The sequence below is a fragment of the Botrytis sinoallii genome (genome assembly GCF_014898435.1).
Source record: "Botrytis sinoallii strain Bc 23 chromosome Unknown BSIN_003, whole genome shotgun sequence".
NCBI lineage: Eukaryota > Fungi > Ascomycota > Leotiomycetes > Helotiales > Sclerotiniaceae > Botrytis > Botrytis sinoallii.
Window position 1 is genome coordinate 1,886,512 of NW_024066030.1, and position 17,791 is coordinate 1,904,302.

A 17,791-nucleotide genomic window follows, 5' to 3' on the forward strand; every position below is an offset into this window, starting at 1 on the left:
AGAACTGCGGCATCATTAGCAGACCTCTCTGAAATTAACATCAGGTCTAAGATAGTTTGAGGAAAGATGTGAGCACACAATTTGAAATCACTTTATTAATCCATCAAATTCCCCAAGATAGCAAGCAGTATCATAAACACACAGAATCGGAAAGTGCGGGGCACATGCATGAAAGCGGGGTAATTTCCGCCCCTCTCTCACTTCACTTCAATCCTGATTTCTACTCCTCTATCAAAATCTAACTCCAATAATGGCACCTTTAACTCGAGCTTCTGTAGCCCTGATAACAGCTTCTTCAGCCGGGCTCGGTGCTGCCACCGCTCGACTATTTGCATCACACGGTGTCCGTGTCATCATCAATTACCATTCCAGCCATGACAAAGCGCAAGATCTTGTCGGTGAACTCGGAGATCTTGCCCGTAGAAAACTACCAGATATGGAAGAGAAAGATGTAGTTACAGCTGTAAAGGCTGATATGTCCAAGAAAGACGAGGTGGAGAGATTGGTCAAGGAGAGCGTGGAGAAGTGGGGACGATTAGATGTTGGTGTGTTTACATCTCAAACTTCCCGATTTCTCGATCCATTTATATTTTGAACTTGGAAATCAAGAGGACTAGTCTAATAAAACAGTTGTTTCCAACCATGGCTGGACTCAGATTCGCAATTTTCAAGACCTAGACGACAATATTGTTGAAGAAGATTGGGATCGATGTTTCAACATGAATGTGAAGTCTCATTTGTGGCTTTTCCATGCTGTGAAGCCATATCTAGAGACGACCGATGGAAGTTTCATATCGACAGCTAGTATCGCGTTAGTGTTCTATTATTCTTCTATTGATAGCTTCGTGATCCGAATCTGCGATATCAACAAGGGCTAATGAGATTTCATTAGGGGTGTGAAACCGGGTGGGAGTTCCATGGTATGTTCATAACCCAAGGATCTGATAAACGTGAGCAAGGCAAGAGCGCTGACGAGTGCAAATTCAGGCATATTCTGTGACGAAAGCTGCACAGATACATCTCATCAAGTCATTAGCTCTCACGTCAACAATACGGGTGAACTCCGTTTCACCGGGATTGATGCTCACTGCAAGTTCAATATTCATTACCTCCGTCCTCAACTATAATGCATGACATCAAGCTAACCCACATCACCACAGGATTGGGGTCTCCAATTCCCCGAGTCAAAAGTAGAGGGAGTAAAGAAAAAGAGCACACTAGGAAGACTCGCGACCGTCGAAGAGGTTGCTAGACAGATATACTGTTTAGCTGAGAGCGAGAGTGCCACTGGTACAAACTCTATCATTGACGGAGGAATCCATTTGGGGAAATAGATGTTTTTAAAAAGAAACAGAGGGGAATTACTCAAGAAAACCCCCAGACATGAGCTTTCATTTAACAGGTTTCAATGAACATCTGTTAGTTTGCAAATGCATAGACTCTCAAGCTTTCCAACTTCTACAACCAAACCAATATCACACCCATCAACAGTGCCAGGCATTGATATTGAGAAATTCGTCTAATTTAAATAAGCAAATGACACACTGGGTAGGAGACCCAACTAAATCTTCTCTAAAACTCAAAGGCAAACCGGAGGTTTCTTCGGATGTGAATTGCTTTAAAAGGCTTTCAGATATATATGCAAGAATAGACTTAGTGTAATAATAGAGCTGTTGGAAAGCCCTTCCTTTGTAACTTGCAAATATCAGTCTTCAAATAGATAATTATGGATGTAAAACGAAGTGATCTCCTAGCTTATGATGAAAGATAATAGTGATTAATTTAGTACGTGTTCAGGTCACAGCACAAAAGCTGACAGTGCTAAGAGTAAAATAAATTGACAAAAGTATGTGCAATGCTCTTTGAGCTCCGGAACGCATTTGGGAAAAGCTTGCATAACGAACCCCCAGTGCAGTCTGAGGTTCAGTTTAGGAAGCCACTAAGCCTTACAGGGTGTATTTAAATGAACATTACACTTTCAAGCCAGCGTGATAACGAGTCATAAAAGAAGCATTTTTAAGATAGATAAATCGCCTAACCAAAACTTATTTTCTGTCTTGTCAGATCCCTAAACACGTCATCGAGAACGTTTCTCTTCCTCTTCCTCCCTTCATCCTCATCATGAGTCTTGCCTTCCTCCTCTTCCTCACGATCCATTTGAATATCTTCTTCAGTTCTAGGTATCCAAGCTCTGATCTGTCCATCCGAATGAGCGGAATATATACCATCAACCGGTTCTCTCCACGCCAGCGCTGTGATACGGTTCCGGATATTTCGCTCACCGGTTCGAGATCGCACTGCTGCAACAGTGGGACCAGAAACTTTCAGTCGCTTGAGAAGACGACCTTCATGAAGTTCAAAAACAAGAATTTCTTTTTCATTGGGGAAGAAGAGAAGTTCTTTCATGGGGGGTGTTAGTGCTGTGGGTGACACTACTATAGGTAGACTTGAGAGATGTCCATTCTTGATTGTTGGACCAAAGCTTGCGAGAGTATTTGCACCCGTAGCTGCATCCCAGACTCGAATTCGTTCATCGTGTGCTGCAGATATGATATAGTTCCCATTATCCGTCCACGTAAGACCATTGACAGCTCCGGTATGGGCCTTGGCAGAAGCTCTTGATCGACCACCCGCCATCCCATGTGTAGTTGTCATCCCAATTGCATCTTCCAAATCCAATAAGCCCACTGCGCCAGAACTCTTTCGAACATCCCAGACACGAATCGTACCATCTACACACCCACTGGCTAGTATATGCTCAACGTTTGGATGCCAAGCGACTGAGAGGATAGCTCCATGATGTCCGGCTAATGAATGTGTACTTGCGCCGGACCGAAGATCTATGAGCCTGACAGCTGGATGTTGAGTCGCGCAAGCCACCAAAAGATGTTGTGCAATGGGAGATACGGCATGTGAATAGACTACAGAGTCTAGATCGAAGTCTGCGGATAATTGGAGAGTCTCCGTGGAGTATAGTTTGAGATGATGATCATACGACGAAGAGAGAAACGCAGCAGAATCGAAAGGATAGAAACTAAGATGTGTAATGCCATATTGATGCGCGGAAGCACTCCTGCAGACCCGAGTTAGTGGATGCTTCCCAACTGTTAGGCACAATGATAGAAATCTGTAAAATACCTGGGGACCATTCCGGTTGGTCGGAATGTATATTCTGATGCCCCGGTGGGGATTTGATCAAGATCCCAAACTTTGATCGATGCATCTGCACCACCAGAAAGGAGACTATATATCTTCACGTCAGTCCAGAAGTTTCAATAAGTATCATTATTCATTTCACTCTTACATCTTTCCATCAAATCTATCTATTGACAAGGCGTTTACTCCAGTTTGGTGCGCCCATATCTTCGCTGGCTCGTAATCTCGAGCTCCCGTACCTGAAGCTACAGTCGTCGGAGGCTTTTCACCACCATTGAATCGTACCTTTGGAGCTGGTAAAATCGCATGGATTAATTGGGTAGTCTGAATGCGAGCAAAGGCATTTGGGCCAAGATTGCCCGATGATCGATCAAAGATCAATTGATTCATACATTTGGTGTACGATAGAATCTTGTATTCGAAAAGAATAAATTGGGGGACATAGGTAGGTGGTGATGATATACCTCAATGTCAATACCTACTACGTGTGTGATGCACTGAGAAGTGTTGCTTATGTAGGAGCAAAACCTGAAAGGATTGCGACGCGACGATACAAATTACGCGGGGTCGTTTCAGCATCGTCATACCATACTGAGCTAAATTTCTAGAGCGCTCTAGCTAGACTCAGCTCTCACAATTCTTATTCATTTTTTACATTCTAGACATCAACATTTGAAAATCAAAGGACACTATGACTTCAAAGGCATTTTCACAGAATACTTTCATCAATCCAAATGTTGAAGAAAAATCAATAGAGGGGGACAAGGTTTCACGAACAAGAAAACCATCTGTTTACGACGCTGTTGCAGGTAACGTTCCAAACACGACATCGATCGGAGATAAAGTTACGTACTGACGTTTGGCTCAGGTCGGATTTCCGCAGCAGGTTTCATTCCTAGGAGTGTGGTTGTCTCCTCAACGCGGGATACTACATCGTCCTCTTTAAGCGCTGTGCCTCCCGAAGCTGTGTTGTTTCGGAGCAAAAATGCGCCCACCAGGTATGCCGAATCGGACATCTATTTTGCAAATGAGCGAGAGTCTCCAAAGGGGTTGCCAGACTCCGATCTGTTAAAATCACTTCACACCTATGCTTCAGATTTCTATTCGCGTGCAACTGCAGAGGGAGGGTCTATAGATTGGCGCAGCATGGACGAGACGGCTTTGATAGGACTGGGTATTTTGATGGAAGAAGCATCTCGAGAGATCCTAGGAGAAACAGGTGACCTGACTTTTACGGAGGGAGAGGATTTCAATATCAATATTCTTGGACGCGGTCGACGCTCTCGAACAGGCAGCATTGTCAGCTCACCCCTAGAAGCTAAAAGGCCCGCTAAGAGAAGACGCGTCCATGATGATCATGTCAATGGATCGGGTTGAAATAAAGCATACGTAGATATTAGACAGCCACGACACGGAGCGTTAGACTACGATCTCGGGCGATTTGGGGTTGCGGTCACACTGGGTTTAGACGAGCTATTTTGGACCACAGCCAACACTCAAGGGGGGTTCAACGTGATTAACGGAAGAAGAAAATTTGACCAGTCAGGATATCAGAACGGTGAACGGGCTCGTTATCAGACTGCTTTTTACCAGCCCAATTTTACGAGTATGGAGCTATACGAGTAGGATTGAGATAAACTAGAAGGGTCGGTGGCGTGATGGGTTTTCATTCAATCGAGTTAGCCCCTTCACGGTTAAGGGACGAGCCGGATACGACATCTACATCGGTATCTTCGGCAACCAATGCGGATGGTGTTTCGCCGTAGCTTTCCGATTTATTGGGACGTTCAAAGCTGATGGTGTACACCGAAACAAACTTGTGCGACCTGGGTCAAATATCAAAATTGGCACTCACGTTCTCATTTGACGCTTCTGAGTAAGCTTGCATGCTTCGTGTTACACCGACATTTGGGCTGACTCTGATAGCTCAGGATAGCTAAACGCTATATCTTGCTCACGAGAAATGAATGCAATTAATCCTTGAAAATTTTAACTCGGTTACCGGTAGAAAGCAATCTTCCATCAATGAGCTCTGTTAAACTAGGCGTGAAAGATTTGAGCGACCGAGTTGAACAAGGTAAGGTAATTAGATGAAGGTTGCCTTTTGGTTGGGCGAAGGGTCCGAATATTCAAGTCGTCTCCGCTGACACGTGGAAAAAGGTCCGTACAATAGTACAAGGTGGACCTGGTTAATCTTGGTCTTGACATTTCCCGTTTCACCAATAGTCTCTTTGTATTCTTGCCTCTGGAGGGGTTGAAAGTTCACCGTTTTCTTATCTATCAGTTCATGTATCCGGTACGTTGCAATTTGCCTCTTTCACGGAGGAATGTTTCGGACGTATGTAATTACTGTATACAGATACTGGTCGTGTCATATAACTCAGATGTGATAGCATCAACCAACAGTTCGTCTATAAGGGCCAGGATTGTATATATCAAATATTCGTGTTCTCGTGAAACAAACGAAATGATGCAGATCTAGCTTGAGATTTTTGATGTCCAGAATCGCATTTTTGTTAACTTCGCTAACAGCATTGCAATCACTGCATACATTCATGGTGATGTAAGTAACGAGTCAGAAAAAAGTTGAAGATTTGCGCACATTGCATATTAACCTCCGAAGACCCTCATTGGTCACATCGGAAGTTTATCATCTGCCATGGGAAAACGAGTACCGGTTCTGGAAGCAAATCACCACCATCTGCAACCATGAGCGATATGATTCCCTCGTCGCACATTCCACCTAACCAACATGCAAGCAACATCAACAACTCAGGGCACAAGTCACATTACATGCAACTTGGAAGCACCGCCTTTTCAATTCGTGTTTAGCCGTCTTATCATCTTCCTGTCGGCCATCGTAAGTCTCGCGCGCTATAACCTCAGCTTCCTAAATGATCAGTCGCATTTCCATCAGCACCATCGATCCTGTAGCTTGGAAGAAGCGGTGAGGTTACATCTTTACGTACGGATAACACAGTCCGTTTGAACTCAGATGATCCGCATCCAGTCGTAACGATTGTCGCTGAGTCCCCGTAGTCTAAATCTATCTCTGACAAGAGTCATACTATGCAACAAATGATACGATGCGAGATAATATGCAAGTCGTGGGTTAGTACATTACCGGGTAAGAATGGCGAACGAGCTTAGATCGTGCCGGAATTTTGACAGGAAGCTTCGTGGAAAAAGTTTATTTGGCATATCCTTGTTTGCCGCGGACTTTTCGGGCATCAGTCAATGAAGCCGTTGCATCGGATACTGGTTTCGATGATTTGGTTCGCCTGCAAGGGATTTCTATTATTGTTCATTAGTCTTCCGTGTTTCTCGAATGCTAATCGCCGACAATGTACCATATATGCCCAACCCACCCTTTGTGTAACGATCGTCGCATCGCGGTCTCTATAGTGAGCACCAGAACTTCTGTGTAACCCTTCCGTGAATCTCTGTCCCAGATATTTCTAGACGCCGGTACGGCACCGCGATTACATATGGTCGACAGGCTTTGAAACTCGTGCCCGACTCCTTGGAGGAGCTTACGAAACATGATTGGGGCACATTTACCGTCTCTTTCATGCATTTCTTTCTTTCTCTTTCGATGATGCGCATTATTTTCTTTTGAATCTGTTCCATTATTACATCGAGTCTGAGACATTCGATGGCGCAAATTAGAATCGTCCTAGAGACTCCGAGTAGATTTTGTTTTTTTCCGTGCAATACTGACTCGAGTTGAACAATAGCCGAGCTATTCCTCCACTTGTGAACGGAAACCCTTCTGATTCTTGAGTAAGTAGGGCTAGAAGGAGGCTAGAAATCACAAGTAAACGTATCGTTCCGTGCCTCGCGCCCGTTCCGCCGAACGTGTACTTTTGTTTTTTGTGTACCAGTACTTATCGTCATGTTCTCGGGAAGTATTTTCAGGAACGACGCTGTGATTGGGGCAGAGCATGGAAGGAAAAGAAGCACTTTAAGGGCTCTACCCGAAAGCCGTTGGATCAGTTGCTAGAGTCCCCGCAGTTCTCCATGCTGATCTCAGTTATTACTCCCTGGGAGCCTGGGATCTCTTCGAGTCGGATGATTGATATTGTTTGTCCAAAATGATACGGGGAATGGGAGATATTGCAATCATATGATGGAGAAACAAATGAAATCATTTGAATTTAGAAAAGAAGGCGAGAGAGGCAAAAGAGGTGAAAGAGGCAAAATCGTTGCGTTATGAGAGTTCTTGATTTTGATATGATCATCAATGTGGACATTTTTGTTACATTTCAATTACTGAGTTTGTGACATTGTTAGCACGCTTTGACCCTTCCAGAAAGAAATCTCTTGTGAATTTGCTGCCTCCATTTTTTTCTTGTTTTACCAAGACACAGGAAGTCCGAGCCAAAGCAAGTTAGCAACGGGGCCAGGGAGATGAGGATACCCAGGCAACCAGGGACTTTTTTGTGAAAATTCCTTCCTTACAGAAAATGAAATGATTGCTCGATATCCACAGCTCATCTTCACGACAGAGGGTTCAGGGAGCATACTGGGGCGCGGAGACATTACCGATTAATTTCCATGGGTTTGATGAGGCGAAGGATTCTGATGCAGGACAATCGTGCGTAGAAGAATGGGTGCTGAAGAGTGGTGCCTCCCATGTCCAAGGCATCGGTATGTACCATGACCAACCAGGAGGCCTGTTGTTCATCGTAAGCTGGTGGGAATTGATGAGAAGTTCTGGGAATCTGTGAGAATGATGAAATGGCGAAGAGCTTCCTTTCATGTTACGATTTGTATGCTGGGCATGTACGTACGTACTCCATGCTCCATAATGCACGTAGCTGGGAGGGTGGAATTTGTACTCCTACATATGCAGGCAACATTGAATACCTACCTATGTCATCACCAAAGTTACTGTTTTAGAATGTTGTAAGGAGCAGGTCATACGACATTCGAGGCTGACAACCTACCTGACAAGCCCCCAGCTTGGCTTTGAGAAATACACATGAAAGTGACTGACGCCCCCGCATCCTTCCCAGTAGAAAGCTTCGAATGAGGAGAATGTGCTTGTTCTGCACTGGATAAAGTCGCTAAAATGCATTGGATGTGATTGTTCTACAGATAGGGCCAGACGAGACTGCCAATCCCTCCACATTTATCATTGGGCAGGTTGAGACGACGTGCTACATCCTCTGCTTACTGGCTCTCATCCCTGGGATGCGACATGCTGGTGTACACAGATCCGGACATAATTCTCAGGATGATGATAATGATGATGATGCTGTTATTGTTGTTGTTGGGATAGTGAGAACAGTTTACTGCGAGGAGCCTAGGCGTTGCGGGTGCGTCGGGTTGAAGTTTGATGTTGTGTATGTTTTGAAGAGAGAAGAGATGCCATGTGGTGGTACGCTGGTCTGTGAAGTACTTTGACGTTGGTACCATATATACACACGGCTTGTATTTCTCATCGACAGTGACATGTTATATTTTCGCTTATTAAATCTCGTACGCAGAGTTTTACACATCGGAAATGGAAATGGATCGTCTCCTAGGTTGTCCCACTTGGGATGACATTCGATGGCTAGACCCTTTTATCTATCACTTCCTCGTCAATCCCTTCGCCAGTCATGGACATCGTATAGACTTAACTCAACAAAACAAAACATATAATTACCCTACTGGGCAAAGCTTACATCAAGTAGGGGTAGCATTATTTGATGCCAGCAGTAGTGGGATGCAAAGGTGGCCGGGTGAGAGCAAGCAATTGGCAGATGGCAGGCTACGTACAGCAATGAGCAAGCAGTTTGATATTGGAATCATTAATTGATTGAGCGACATCACGAATCACGATATCATTTTCCAATAGCATCAAATGATTGATATCTTCATCCAGCCTCGCCCGCCGACCCAATACTACCTACCATACTACCTCCCTCGTAGAATCAATCAACCGTAACCCGGCACCCCTCCTGCCCCTCGCACACCTTTCCCTCCTTTTCCTTCTTCCAAGTTACCACGCCACGCCTCACTCCCCAAATCAAGCTCCAGCCGGCTCAGGTATTACATTCATCCTAGTCTCAACGCATTAAGCATACTCGCATTGCACAAACAGACTACCGATTATCCCACCTTACATTACACTTTCTTCCCCCTTGTCAATCTAAACTATTTCCAACTTCACAATAACCTTACCTGCCCACAAAAGCATTATATCGCCTATTCTCGGGTGGTTGGCACCGGGTAACTGGGCACGAAAGCTTTCGTGAACACTGAATAGTGAACACTGCACCGACATTGCACACTCGAATCTTGAATCGCGAAAAGTGCGCTGCGACGCGGAAGAGAGACGGCGGAGAGACGAACCAAACAACGCAGGTCTTGGAAGGGTATACGACAGCAACCAACATCTAACAACCAGCATACTAGCATACCAGCATACCAGCATCCTGAGCCTTGCAACTCGATCGTATCTTCTTCATCTTCAACGGCTTTCGAATGCGCCGTATCAAGTAACACCGGCACAGACACTATACATTTTGTTCCCTTCCACACATTCCAAGTCACGAAGACACGGGTTAGTACGTCAATTTTTTTGGGGATACCTACTTGCATGAACCTTCTTTTTACCCTTTGCCTTAATCTTCACCTATCAAGCTATCGCCTCTATCCTTATCGTGCTCTTTGGACTTTAACCCCAAGTTTGTGAAGTTTGCTTGATTGTTGATTGATTTCCCGTGGTGGCATCTCTTGATACTTCGAAGCGTTTTCCCATCGTTTGCGAAGGTCGAAAGATTGAATCATCCACTGGTTATCAAGGAAATAAATCAAAGCAAGCTGGCATAAAATTAGGTTAGAGTCTGAGTTTTTTTTTATAAAATTTCTAATTTTTGAAATTGAAAAGGAGACGAGAGACGGGGCAACAATAAGTTTGGAGTGGAGTTATTTTGAACTTTTTGACGGGTTCAAGGTTGTTTTGCATTTTCTTCTGTTCTTGCTTTTTTGAACAATTGATTGATTTGAATGATTTGATTGTATGATTTGTATGATTGTGGTGGGGAGAGACGCACAAAAGGGACATTTTAACTTTTCTAGCATTATCATAATCATCTCTGCTATATCATCAGGATCCATTTCCATCCAAGGACGGCAACAACAATCCACAGCAAGAACGCGAGCGAGCAAGCAAGCAAGCAAGCAAGAAAGCAGAACATCCATCCACCATTGCTGCACAAAACTCACGCCTCGGTCATTAAATGACTGGTTCGGGGTAATTGCTTGCTGGCTTGTTACTTGCTGGCTTTGTTTTGCCTCCTTTGCAAATCAATTCCTTTCTGTTCCTCGCTATCTCTGCTCATTTATATATTGTGTTGTATTTTGTTGTATTGTGTTGTGTTGAATTGTATTGTGCTCACCTACATCTCTATTATGTTTCTATTGTTATTTGCGCAATTCGATAGTTGATGCTTTGATTTACAGTTCTCTCTGTCTCGCTCTCTCTTGTCCGCACTCTCTTTCTTTCTCTTCTCTGCTCTCTCTCTCTCTCTCTTCTCTGCGCGCGCGCGCTCTCTCCTCTCCTCTCCTCTCCTCTCCTCTCCTCTCCTCTTCTCTTCTTTCCTCTTCTTTCCTCTCCTCTCCTCTCCTCTCCTTCTAACAATCCATATAGCAACAGAAGAAAAGAAAACGCGCCAAGAGATCCTAGAAATACATACATACACACATCCACACATACACACCTACTCACCCACCGCCCTACCTACATACATACACAAACGCAATCCCAAAATCATCTTGCAATCTGATTCGGCCATTTTACCGTACCTCACTACTCTCACACTACTCGTATACTACTCAACATACCGTGCCCACTCCCGCTCTTGACTAAGGCGCAAGTACGTACCAGGTTACTCTTAGATCCAAAAACCCCAAACTCAAAACTCAATCTAAAAGAGTACCTTAGCTGGGTACATATCACCATCCCACCTTCACGCACGCGAAAGAAAGAAAAAAGAGGGAAAATTGGAAGAGAAACGAGAAACGAAGAAAACGAAGAAAACGAAAGAATCCTTGACTACCTGATCCTAGCTCCCGCCTCAGCTATTAAAGTTTACAATTGACAAAGCACCCCCCCTCCGCCCCAAAAGATCCCAGGACCTAGATAACCACTTATTATTGATTCGATTGTTCTATTATTCAATTATTCCCAATTATCCTTTTATTTATCCATTTATATTATTATTCATTTATTATTTATTATTTATCCAATTTTCTCTCAACCAACCTAAAAGCCCCCTCAAGAATTATTATTCATAAAATCTTTCTCAGCAAGCAAGCAAGAAAGCAGGAAAGAATCGAAAGTAACCCTGAAAGTTGCATTGCAGAGCAGATCTTGAACTCTACTTGAAAGGGTTTAATCAATATCCAAGGTAACGTATGTTTTAAATGTTCTCATGGATCTCACTTCTTCTGTCGCGCCTTGCTCCAGCGCAAAACTGTATTCAAGGGACCACTTGCTTGGTACCCGGGTAGCTCTTAGATAGCTTATTACTCCTCTACCTTACCTTACCTTACTTTCCGAGGGAAATATGGCTGATCATCTCAAACCCTGTTCAAGCAGACCGGTTTACCATACCATCTAACCTTCACTACTCAGTTGCGCGGCATTCGTTACATCACACACATGATTACCTACACGTCAGTCCGTAATACATACTTGCGCAGATGATTCTCCACTGAACTCTTCTACGCCTCTGTGTTCTCCCTCGAACCTGTAAGAAGCCGCCGCGCTCGACCGCAGTCCATGGCCTTAGCTGTTGTGGTCACTTAACTTTTTTGTATGAATCGCAATGATGGACAATGGTCAACCAGATCCAAAGCGACCAAGATTAGGACCCGGTCCTGCTTGGCCGATCGAGCAGCCCAATCAGCCCAACCCTTCCAGGGCCCTTCCTCCTTTACAACCTCCCTATAATAGCGGTCCATTCTCTCGTCCCGATTCTCATGCCCACCCCCTCGATAGACGACCTCCCCACCCCAACTTTCAAGAACATCAAGACCCTCATCGCCCTAACTCAGGACATGCGCATGTTTACCACAATATACATAATCAACACCCACCACCACCTCCCATACCTTCATACAATGGACACAATGGGCACAATGGCCCTCGAGAGCCCATCGTGAAGCCGGACCCTTCAGAAGAACCCCCACAACACAGGCCACCACCGACAACCAATGGCACAGATCATCATGTAAATCTACCTTACGCTGAAGAAAGAGGAAGGCCTTTTCCACCAAGATTCGATCAACCTCCACCTCCGCAGCATACTCCGCAACACACTCCGCAGATGTATAATAACAACCCCGCTCCTCCCATGTATCAACCTCAACCCCCACCTCCCTCTACAAGTCCGATGACGACACCGACATTCGATGGGGCTATGTCAATGTATGGCCCGCCACAAGGTCACCCCCATCCTCCACCTCGGGAACAGTATTCAGTCACACCTTATCCTCAACCTGCAAAGCCTCGAAAAGCGCAACGCGCGGCTCAGGCATGCGATAGCTGTCGCAATCTGAAGGCAAAATGCGACGAAGGGCGACCGGCTTGTGGTAGTTGTAAAGAGAAGAATTTCGAATGCCATTATCGAGATCCACCACCTAAACCGTAGGTTCAAAAAGATAATTGGAATGATACGCTGCTGACCATTGTAGAATTGATAAAGCTTCCACGGACATCATCGAGGCCTTGATACGATTGGAACACCGCAACGCAGAGTTATTCAATGTTTTGCAGACAGGTCTTGAATCATTGAACAAACGAGTGGACGAATTACAGGAGAGAGTTGGAGCCGGCCGGCCTCTATCAAGTATTGAGGGGCACATGAAAGAAGAAGGGAGAGACGATGTTCAGTTACCTGATGGTGAATTCGGAACATTTCATGGCTCGAATTCGAATATTCTTCATGATGCCACGCCCATAGATCCGCCAGTGGTAGGTCCAGTACAGCCACTCGAAGGATCCACTCCCGGTGCACTCGAGGAGGAGGAGGAAGGCGACCCTGTGCCGCCCGGGCAACCATTAATACCAGTGAATCACACGACGGGCGCAGCCAGGCTTTTGCTAGTCCCTTCTGTAAAGCAAATGATAAATGGTGGAGGGGGCTTACCCAAGAACGTGAAGGACGAAAAATATCCAATGCTGCAAGAAGAACGACGTGGACTTCTAAGATTATTCGGAAGAGGAGAAGGAATTGATTTAGCTCAAGGCTATGATCGAGATCCTATGACGGATCACGCCGATTCTATAGTCGATACAAGTTCCGACGTCTCATCTCCGGCTGGTGAAGAATGGGGTCAATTGGGTGGTATGACGCCGCCATCTAGTGCGCCAGATTATCCTCCACCAGTTGTAGGCAGTATCATGTCGGATGGGATGCCTGATTTCCGAAAAAGTGTAGTTTTGGAATTGGTCAAAAGTTATAAGGAGCATATGAATATTATGCATCCAATTTTGATACCGAGGCGGCTGGATGCTCTGGTCGAGTCATTTCTCAAATCCATTCCATCAGATTCCGCGAAACCAAAGCAAGTTCAGAACTTGGCTTCACAACATACCAGTCATGCTGGTTTCGTGAATATGAAGCCGCCCGAGAGTCCAGGGAGCAAGCGGAAAAGATCACCGGGAGTTGGAGAACCTCCAGAAATCTCAGTTGCCGGTGGTTATGGGACATTCGTCAAGCCAGGCCATCCAAGTCGGTCAATCAGTACAGCTTTAGTGCTGGTGGTTTTAGCGCTTGGTAAGATTTGTCAGGAACGACAGAAGATTCCCGAGCTTCCTTCCGACAAGGATGTTGAAAATCTTTGGGGTCATATCAATTCTCCAGTTGTACGAAATGGCCATCCATCCCCTATTCAAAGCTCTCCAACCCAATCTTCAGAATTACCATCGCCCCAGGAAAATATTGATCGATTCTATCCCCGCAGCCGAAGAACTTCGATAGAAGGTGATTCATATTTGGCAAGAAGTGGCTTCAGACCTAGGAATGTCGATGTTATTCCCGGTTTGGCATATTTCGCACTGGCTACAGATATTATTGGAAATCAACTTGGAGGAAACAGTCTACAGCATGTCCATGTGAATATTTTAGCTGGTCTGTATCACGGACAACTTGCAAGGGTTTTAGAAAGTCATTCGTACATTCATCAGGCTTGTAGAGCTTTACAGGTTATTTTGAGACCGTAAGTCTTGGCGAGGTTCTGAATGAAATGCGACTAACATAGGCATTAGGAAACTGGATCGCTTTAAAAAGTTAAAGCAAGATGGGCTCCCCGTGCTGGCAAAGGACAACCCGCTAATTTTCGCATTCTGGACGTGCTTACAACTTGAAAGGTTTGTCTATCTAGCCTAATTGGTGAATCGGAATTCTAACATCACATGATAGCGATATTGTAGCAGAATTACCTTGCCCGCATTCCGGTATCCTTACATTCGAAGAGAACATGCCAAGTCCAAATATCGTTGAAGCCGTGAAAGAAGGTTTCGATCAGATGGTTCTGTTGAGTTATCAAGGCCAACTTTACCTACGCAAGCATCTCAATCAATTGCACAATATGTTCTACAAACCTGATAATGGTATGTTTATTATTTGTTAGATTAGTTGAAAACTACTAACCTTTTCCGAAAGACTCTCAATTTCCTTCTGTATATACCCGCCATGATCCCAACCATTTCGAGTCAATAGCCACCGCAGAAGAATTTCTTTATCGATGGAAAGAAGCTGGAGGAACAAGTACCTGGCAAGAGAATGACCCTCCAGCGAGTGACATTCTCACAGCGCGAATGAGAGCCAAGTACTACGGCGCTCAGGTCATCACCTACAGGAATTTCGTTTTGAAGATCTTGGAACATTCACATGCGGTTTCAACCTCAAACTCTGTAGAACGCGCCTCAGATGATTTCCGAAATGGTATTGAGGTCCCGAGCATCAATAAACACGCGACATCAGCAGAGGAAATCGACGAGAAAGCATTGGCTTATGCAAAAAATGGTATCCAAGCACTTGTTAATAGCACCAGGGCTTTTCATGGTCTAGGCGAGGGTAGACTTTTCGTCACGAATCCATGGGGGACTGCACATGCGTAAGTGTACATGCACTTATATTGGATGAGCTATATACTAACACAGCAAATCAGGCAATGGGGCAATGTGCTTACTCTCCAAGCAGCATGGAACGACCATATCCTCCGACCATTATTCGACGGGATTCTTGATAAGCAAGGGCTCAGTGATCTTCTTAAGAGAACTCTTAGTTTCCTTGGGATCGTAGCAACACGATCATCGGCTCTCTATACCGATATGAAAATCCTGGTCAACGCAGGAAAATATACTGGTCTACTTGAGAGAGACTATCAGGCACGTCAAGTTACCACTTTCGCAGCAGGTTTTACTAGTTTCTCTAATTCCTTCTCGTGTTAACTTTATACACCTATTCGAATCAGGTGGTAAATCTACTACTGAGAGTGGAATTGTCTTTGCGTTGACATCATTGATAATTTTCTACCTCGTGGAGTGTAGCTAATAATTTTTCTCTCATGGTATAGCTTCCAAAGAGTTTGCGTAAGAAACCGTTAAAGTTGAAGCAGGAGAAGTCGAACTTCTCGGATGCTTCGAGTTGATATTTGTATTATCAAATCTGAAGAATCTAGAAGGGGAAATGCGTATACAATTTTGTTCTTTTTCAAGAAGAGAATGACATATTCGCATACTCGCAATTTATATACGTCATATACATCTACCTCTATTACTTACCTCTCTAATACCGCACCCGATATATTATGTCTATCATCGTTGGAATCATTTTTACTCATTGTTTGGTTTGGGAAGTCGGTCAAGTCATATTGGAATGGCATTGACCTTGACTTTGGCTGTTTATGGGCGGTTAAATCATGTCGTTGCATTTACAAATATATGGTTGCGTTGCGATTAGTGCGATGGGCAAGCGTCTTGATCGCATCTCATGTTGATATCCATCTTAGTCTATCTTATCATGGCGGCTCAAGCGGATCTTGAATGTCTGGAGATTGGGAAGGAAAGGACTTTTGCGTTAACATTGTGTGTGTGTGTGTGGATGGATACCGTGAGATAAGTTATATACCGTTAGCAACTAGCTAGTGAGTATCGTACATATTTACATACATACATACTTTTATATATATATACATACGTACCTGCATGCATTTTGAGATGGGTGGAGGCGGCATTTGGTTTTAAAAGGGCAGTGTTTTTGTTTTGAAAGAGCGTAGGGTTTGTGCCTTGTGCTTTATGTGTTTTGTATTGATTGGGCGTATTGTGTTAATGTTGTTTGCATAATCATCATCATCATCAATATCATCTTGTAGAAGCGAGCTAGCAAATGCAAGCAAGCAAGAGGAAACAAGCGAGCGAGCAAGTAGCATTATTATTATTCTTGCAGTTGTTATATACTAGCATTTTATTATTATTCATGGCAAATTACTCTCATGCCGTCAATATTATCCTCATTTTGCTTTTACGATTCTTTTATTTTGCGAGAGACTCTATGGTATACTAGAATCTACGGTAGGTTCTATATTGGATTCTAGATCAAAAGTATGATATCTACCAAGTCTGAGATGACTAGATTCGAGCCTTCCACTTCCATTATAGAACCTTGTCTAGAAGGGCTAAAGATCTATCTATTAATTGAAGGTAGATCCTATGGCAGATTCTATTATTAAATCTAGGGAGTATGAGGAGTATATGGAGTATTCAAATAACTTTCGAGGACATGAGAGTAGTTTGTCGTATCATCTACTTATTAAGAGCTTTGATTGAGTTGTCGTTTGGTTCCTTCTTGTTGTGTTGTGTGTATGTGTACTGGATGGGAGTTGAGGGGAGGTAGGTATACTTGATGGAAGTTGTCATGTGTATGGATGGTAGGTAGATAGGTGGTATGAATGCTGATCAATTGTAGATTGTACATACATACATACATATAGATAAAACGCCGACATTCATGACTTATTACATGGACTTTCCTCGGATGTGTATATGTATATGTATACGGTATGTGTGTGTGTAGGTATCTAGGTAGGTTTGTATATGTATGTATGTATGTATGTATGTATGTATGGATGTATATTTTCACCACCCACAAATAGACACTAGTTGGACATATATACAAGAAGACCAATGATATGATACTAAAAGACAATTACCTAAACATCTATCAAACTATCGTATGTGACTCTTCTCTGTATCACATATGCATTGGAATGTCACTTTCGTGACTTTCGTGGGCCAGAAATACTTCTTGTAGAGCTCGATCTCTAGAGCGATACTCATTGTCCTAAGATGGAAAGTGCAATGGGATAATCGATCCGGCAATAACATGGAAAAGTCGATTCGGAAAAACGGCATATCCACTTTCTGCAATACTAGCCGTGACTAGGTATATTTAGTGGGTCAAGTACTCGAGTCAAAAGGTAGGAAAAAATCAATTGAACCAACTGGACCAATCACATCACTTGTATACTTCCTGGATATGCAGGTTAAGCTTTTTAAGTCACGTGATATCAACAGCTAAACTACTTTTGTAAAAGTGTGTGTGCAAAAAATTGGAATGTCGATAAGGTTGGG

General features: G+C 43.9%; 6 protein-coding genes across 6 annotated transcripts; 3 read left to right on the plus strand and 3 right to left on the minus strand.

Annotated features, from left to right (window-relative positions):
* Window positions 1-250: 250 nt before the first annotated feature.
* EAF02_002257 (uncharacterized protein) lies at window positions 251-1,956 on the plus strand (the record flags this gene model as incomplete). Its single annotated transcript, XM_038898305.1, has 5 exons — window positions 251-545; window positions 631-811; window positions 893-920; window positions 988-1,113; window positions 1,161-1,956. The coding sequence occupies 5 exons, from the start codon at window positions 251-253 to the stop codon at window positions 1,332-1,334; spliced, it is 804 nt and encodes a 267-aa protein (XP_038761997.1). The 3' UTR covers window positions 1,335-1,956.
* A 78-nt stretch (window positions 1,957-2,034) lies between these two features.
* Window positions 2,035-3,546, minus strand: EAF02_002258 (uncharacterized protein; the record flags this gene model as incomplete). Its single annotated transcript, XM_038898306.1, has 3 exons — window positions 2,035-3,073; window positions 3,139-3,243; window positions 3,305-3,546. The coding sequence occupies 3 exons, from the start codon at window positions 3,544-3,546 to the stop codon at window positions 2,035-2,037; spliced, it is 1,386 nt and encodes a 461-aa protein (XP_038761998.1).
* Window positions 3,547-3,847: 301 nt separating this feature from the next.
* On the plus strand, window positions 3,848-4,533 carry EAF02_002259 (uncharacterized protein; the record flags this gene model as incomplete). Its single annotated transcript, XM_038898307.1, has 2 exons — window positions 3,848-3,965; window positions 4,025-4,533. 2 exons carry the CDS (start codon window positions 3,848-3,850, stop codon window positions 4,531-4,533), a joined length of 627 nt encoding a protein of 208 aa, XP_038761999.1.
* Window positions 4,534-6,346: 1,813 nt separating this feature from the next.
* On the minus strand, window positions 6,347-8,598 carry EAF02_002260 (uncharacterized protein; the record flags this gene model as incomplete). Its single annotated transcript, XM_038898308.1, has 4 exons — window positions 8,106-8,598; window positions 7,618-8,049; window positions 6,525-7,428; window positions 6,347-6,437 (listed from the first exon to the last, which is right to left on the minus strand). Exons 3-4 carry the CDS (start codon window positions 6,806-6,808, stop codon window positions 6,347-6,349), a joined length of 375 nt encoding a protein of 124 aa, XP_038762000.1. The 5' UTR covers window positions 6,809-7,428; window positions 7,618-8,049; window positions 8,106-8,598.
* Window positions 8,599-10,547: 1,949 nt separating this feature from the next.
* Window positions 10,548-10,943, minus strand: EAF02_002261 (uncharacterized protein; the record flags this gene model as incomplete). Its single annotated transcript, XM_038898309.1, has 2 exons — window positions 10,548-10,830; window positions 10,897-10,943. The coding sequence occupies 2 exons, from the start codon at window positions 10,941-10,943 to the stop codon at window positions 10,548-10,550; spliced, it is 330 nt and encodes a 109-aa protein (XP_038762001.1).
* Window positions 10,944-11,981: 1,038 nt separating this feature from the next.
* Window positions 11,982-15,810, plus strand: EAF02_002262 (uncharacterized protein; the record flags this gene model as incomplete). The annotated part of the gene is made up of 7 exons (XM_038898310.1): window positions 11,982-12,799; window positions 12,847-14,373; window positions 14,423-14,524; window positions 14,577-14,767; window positions 14,820-15,273; window positions 15,328-15,547; window positions 15,736-15,810. The coding sequence occupies 7 exons, from the start codon at window positions 11,982-11,984 to the stop codon at window positions 15,808-15,810; spliced, it is 3,387 nt and encodes a 1,128-aa protein (XP_038762002.1).
* Window positions 15,811-17,791: the final 1,981 nt, after the last annotated feature.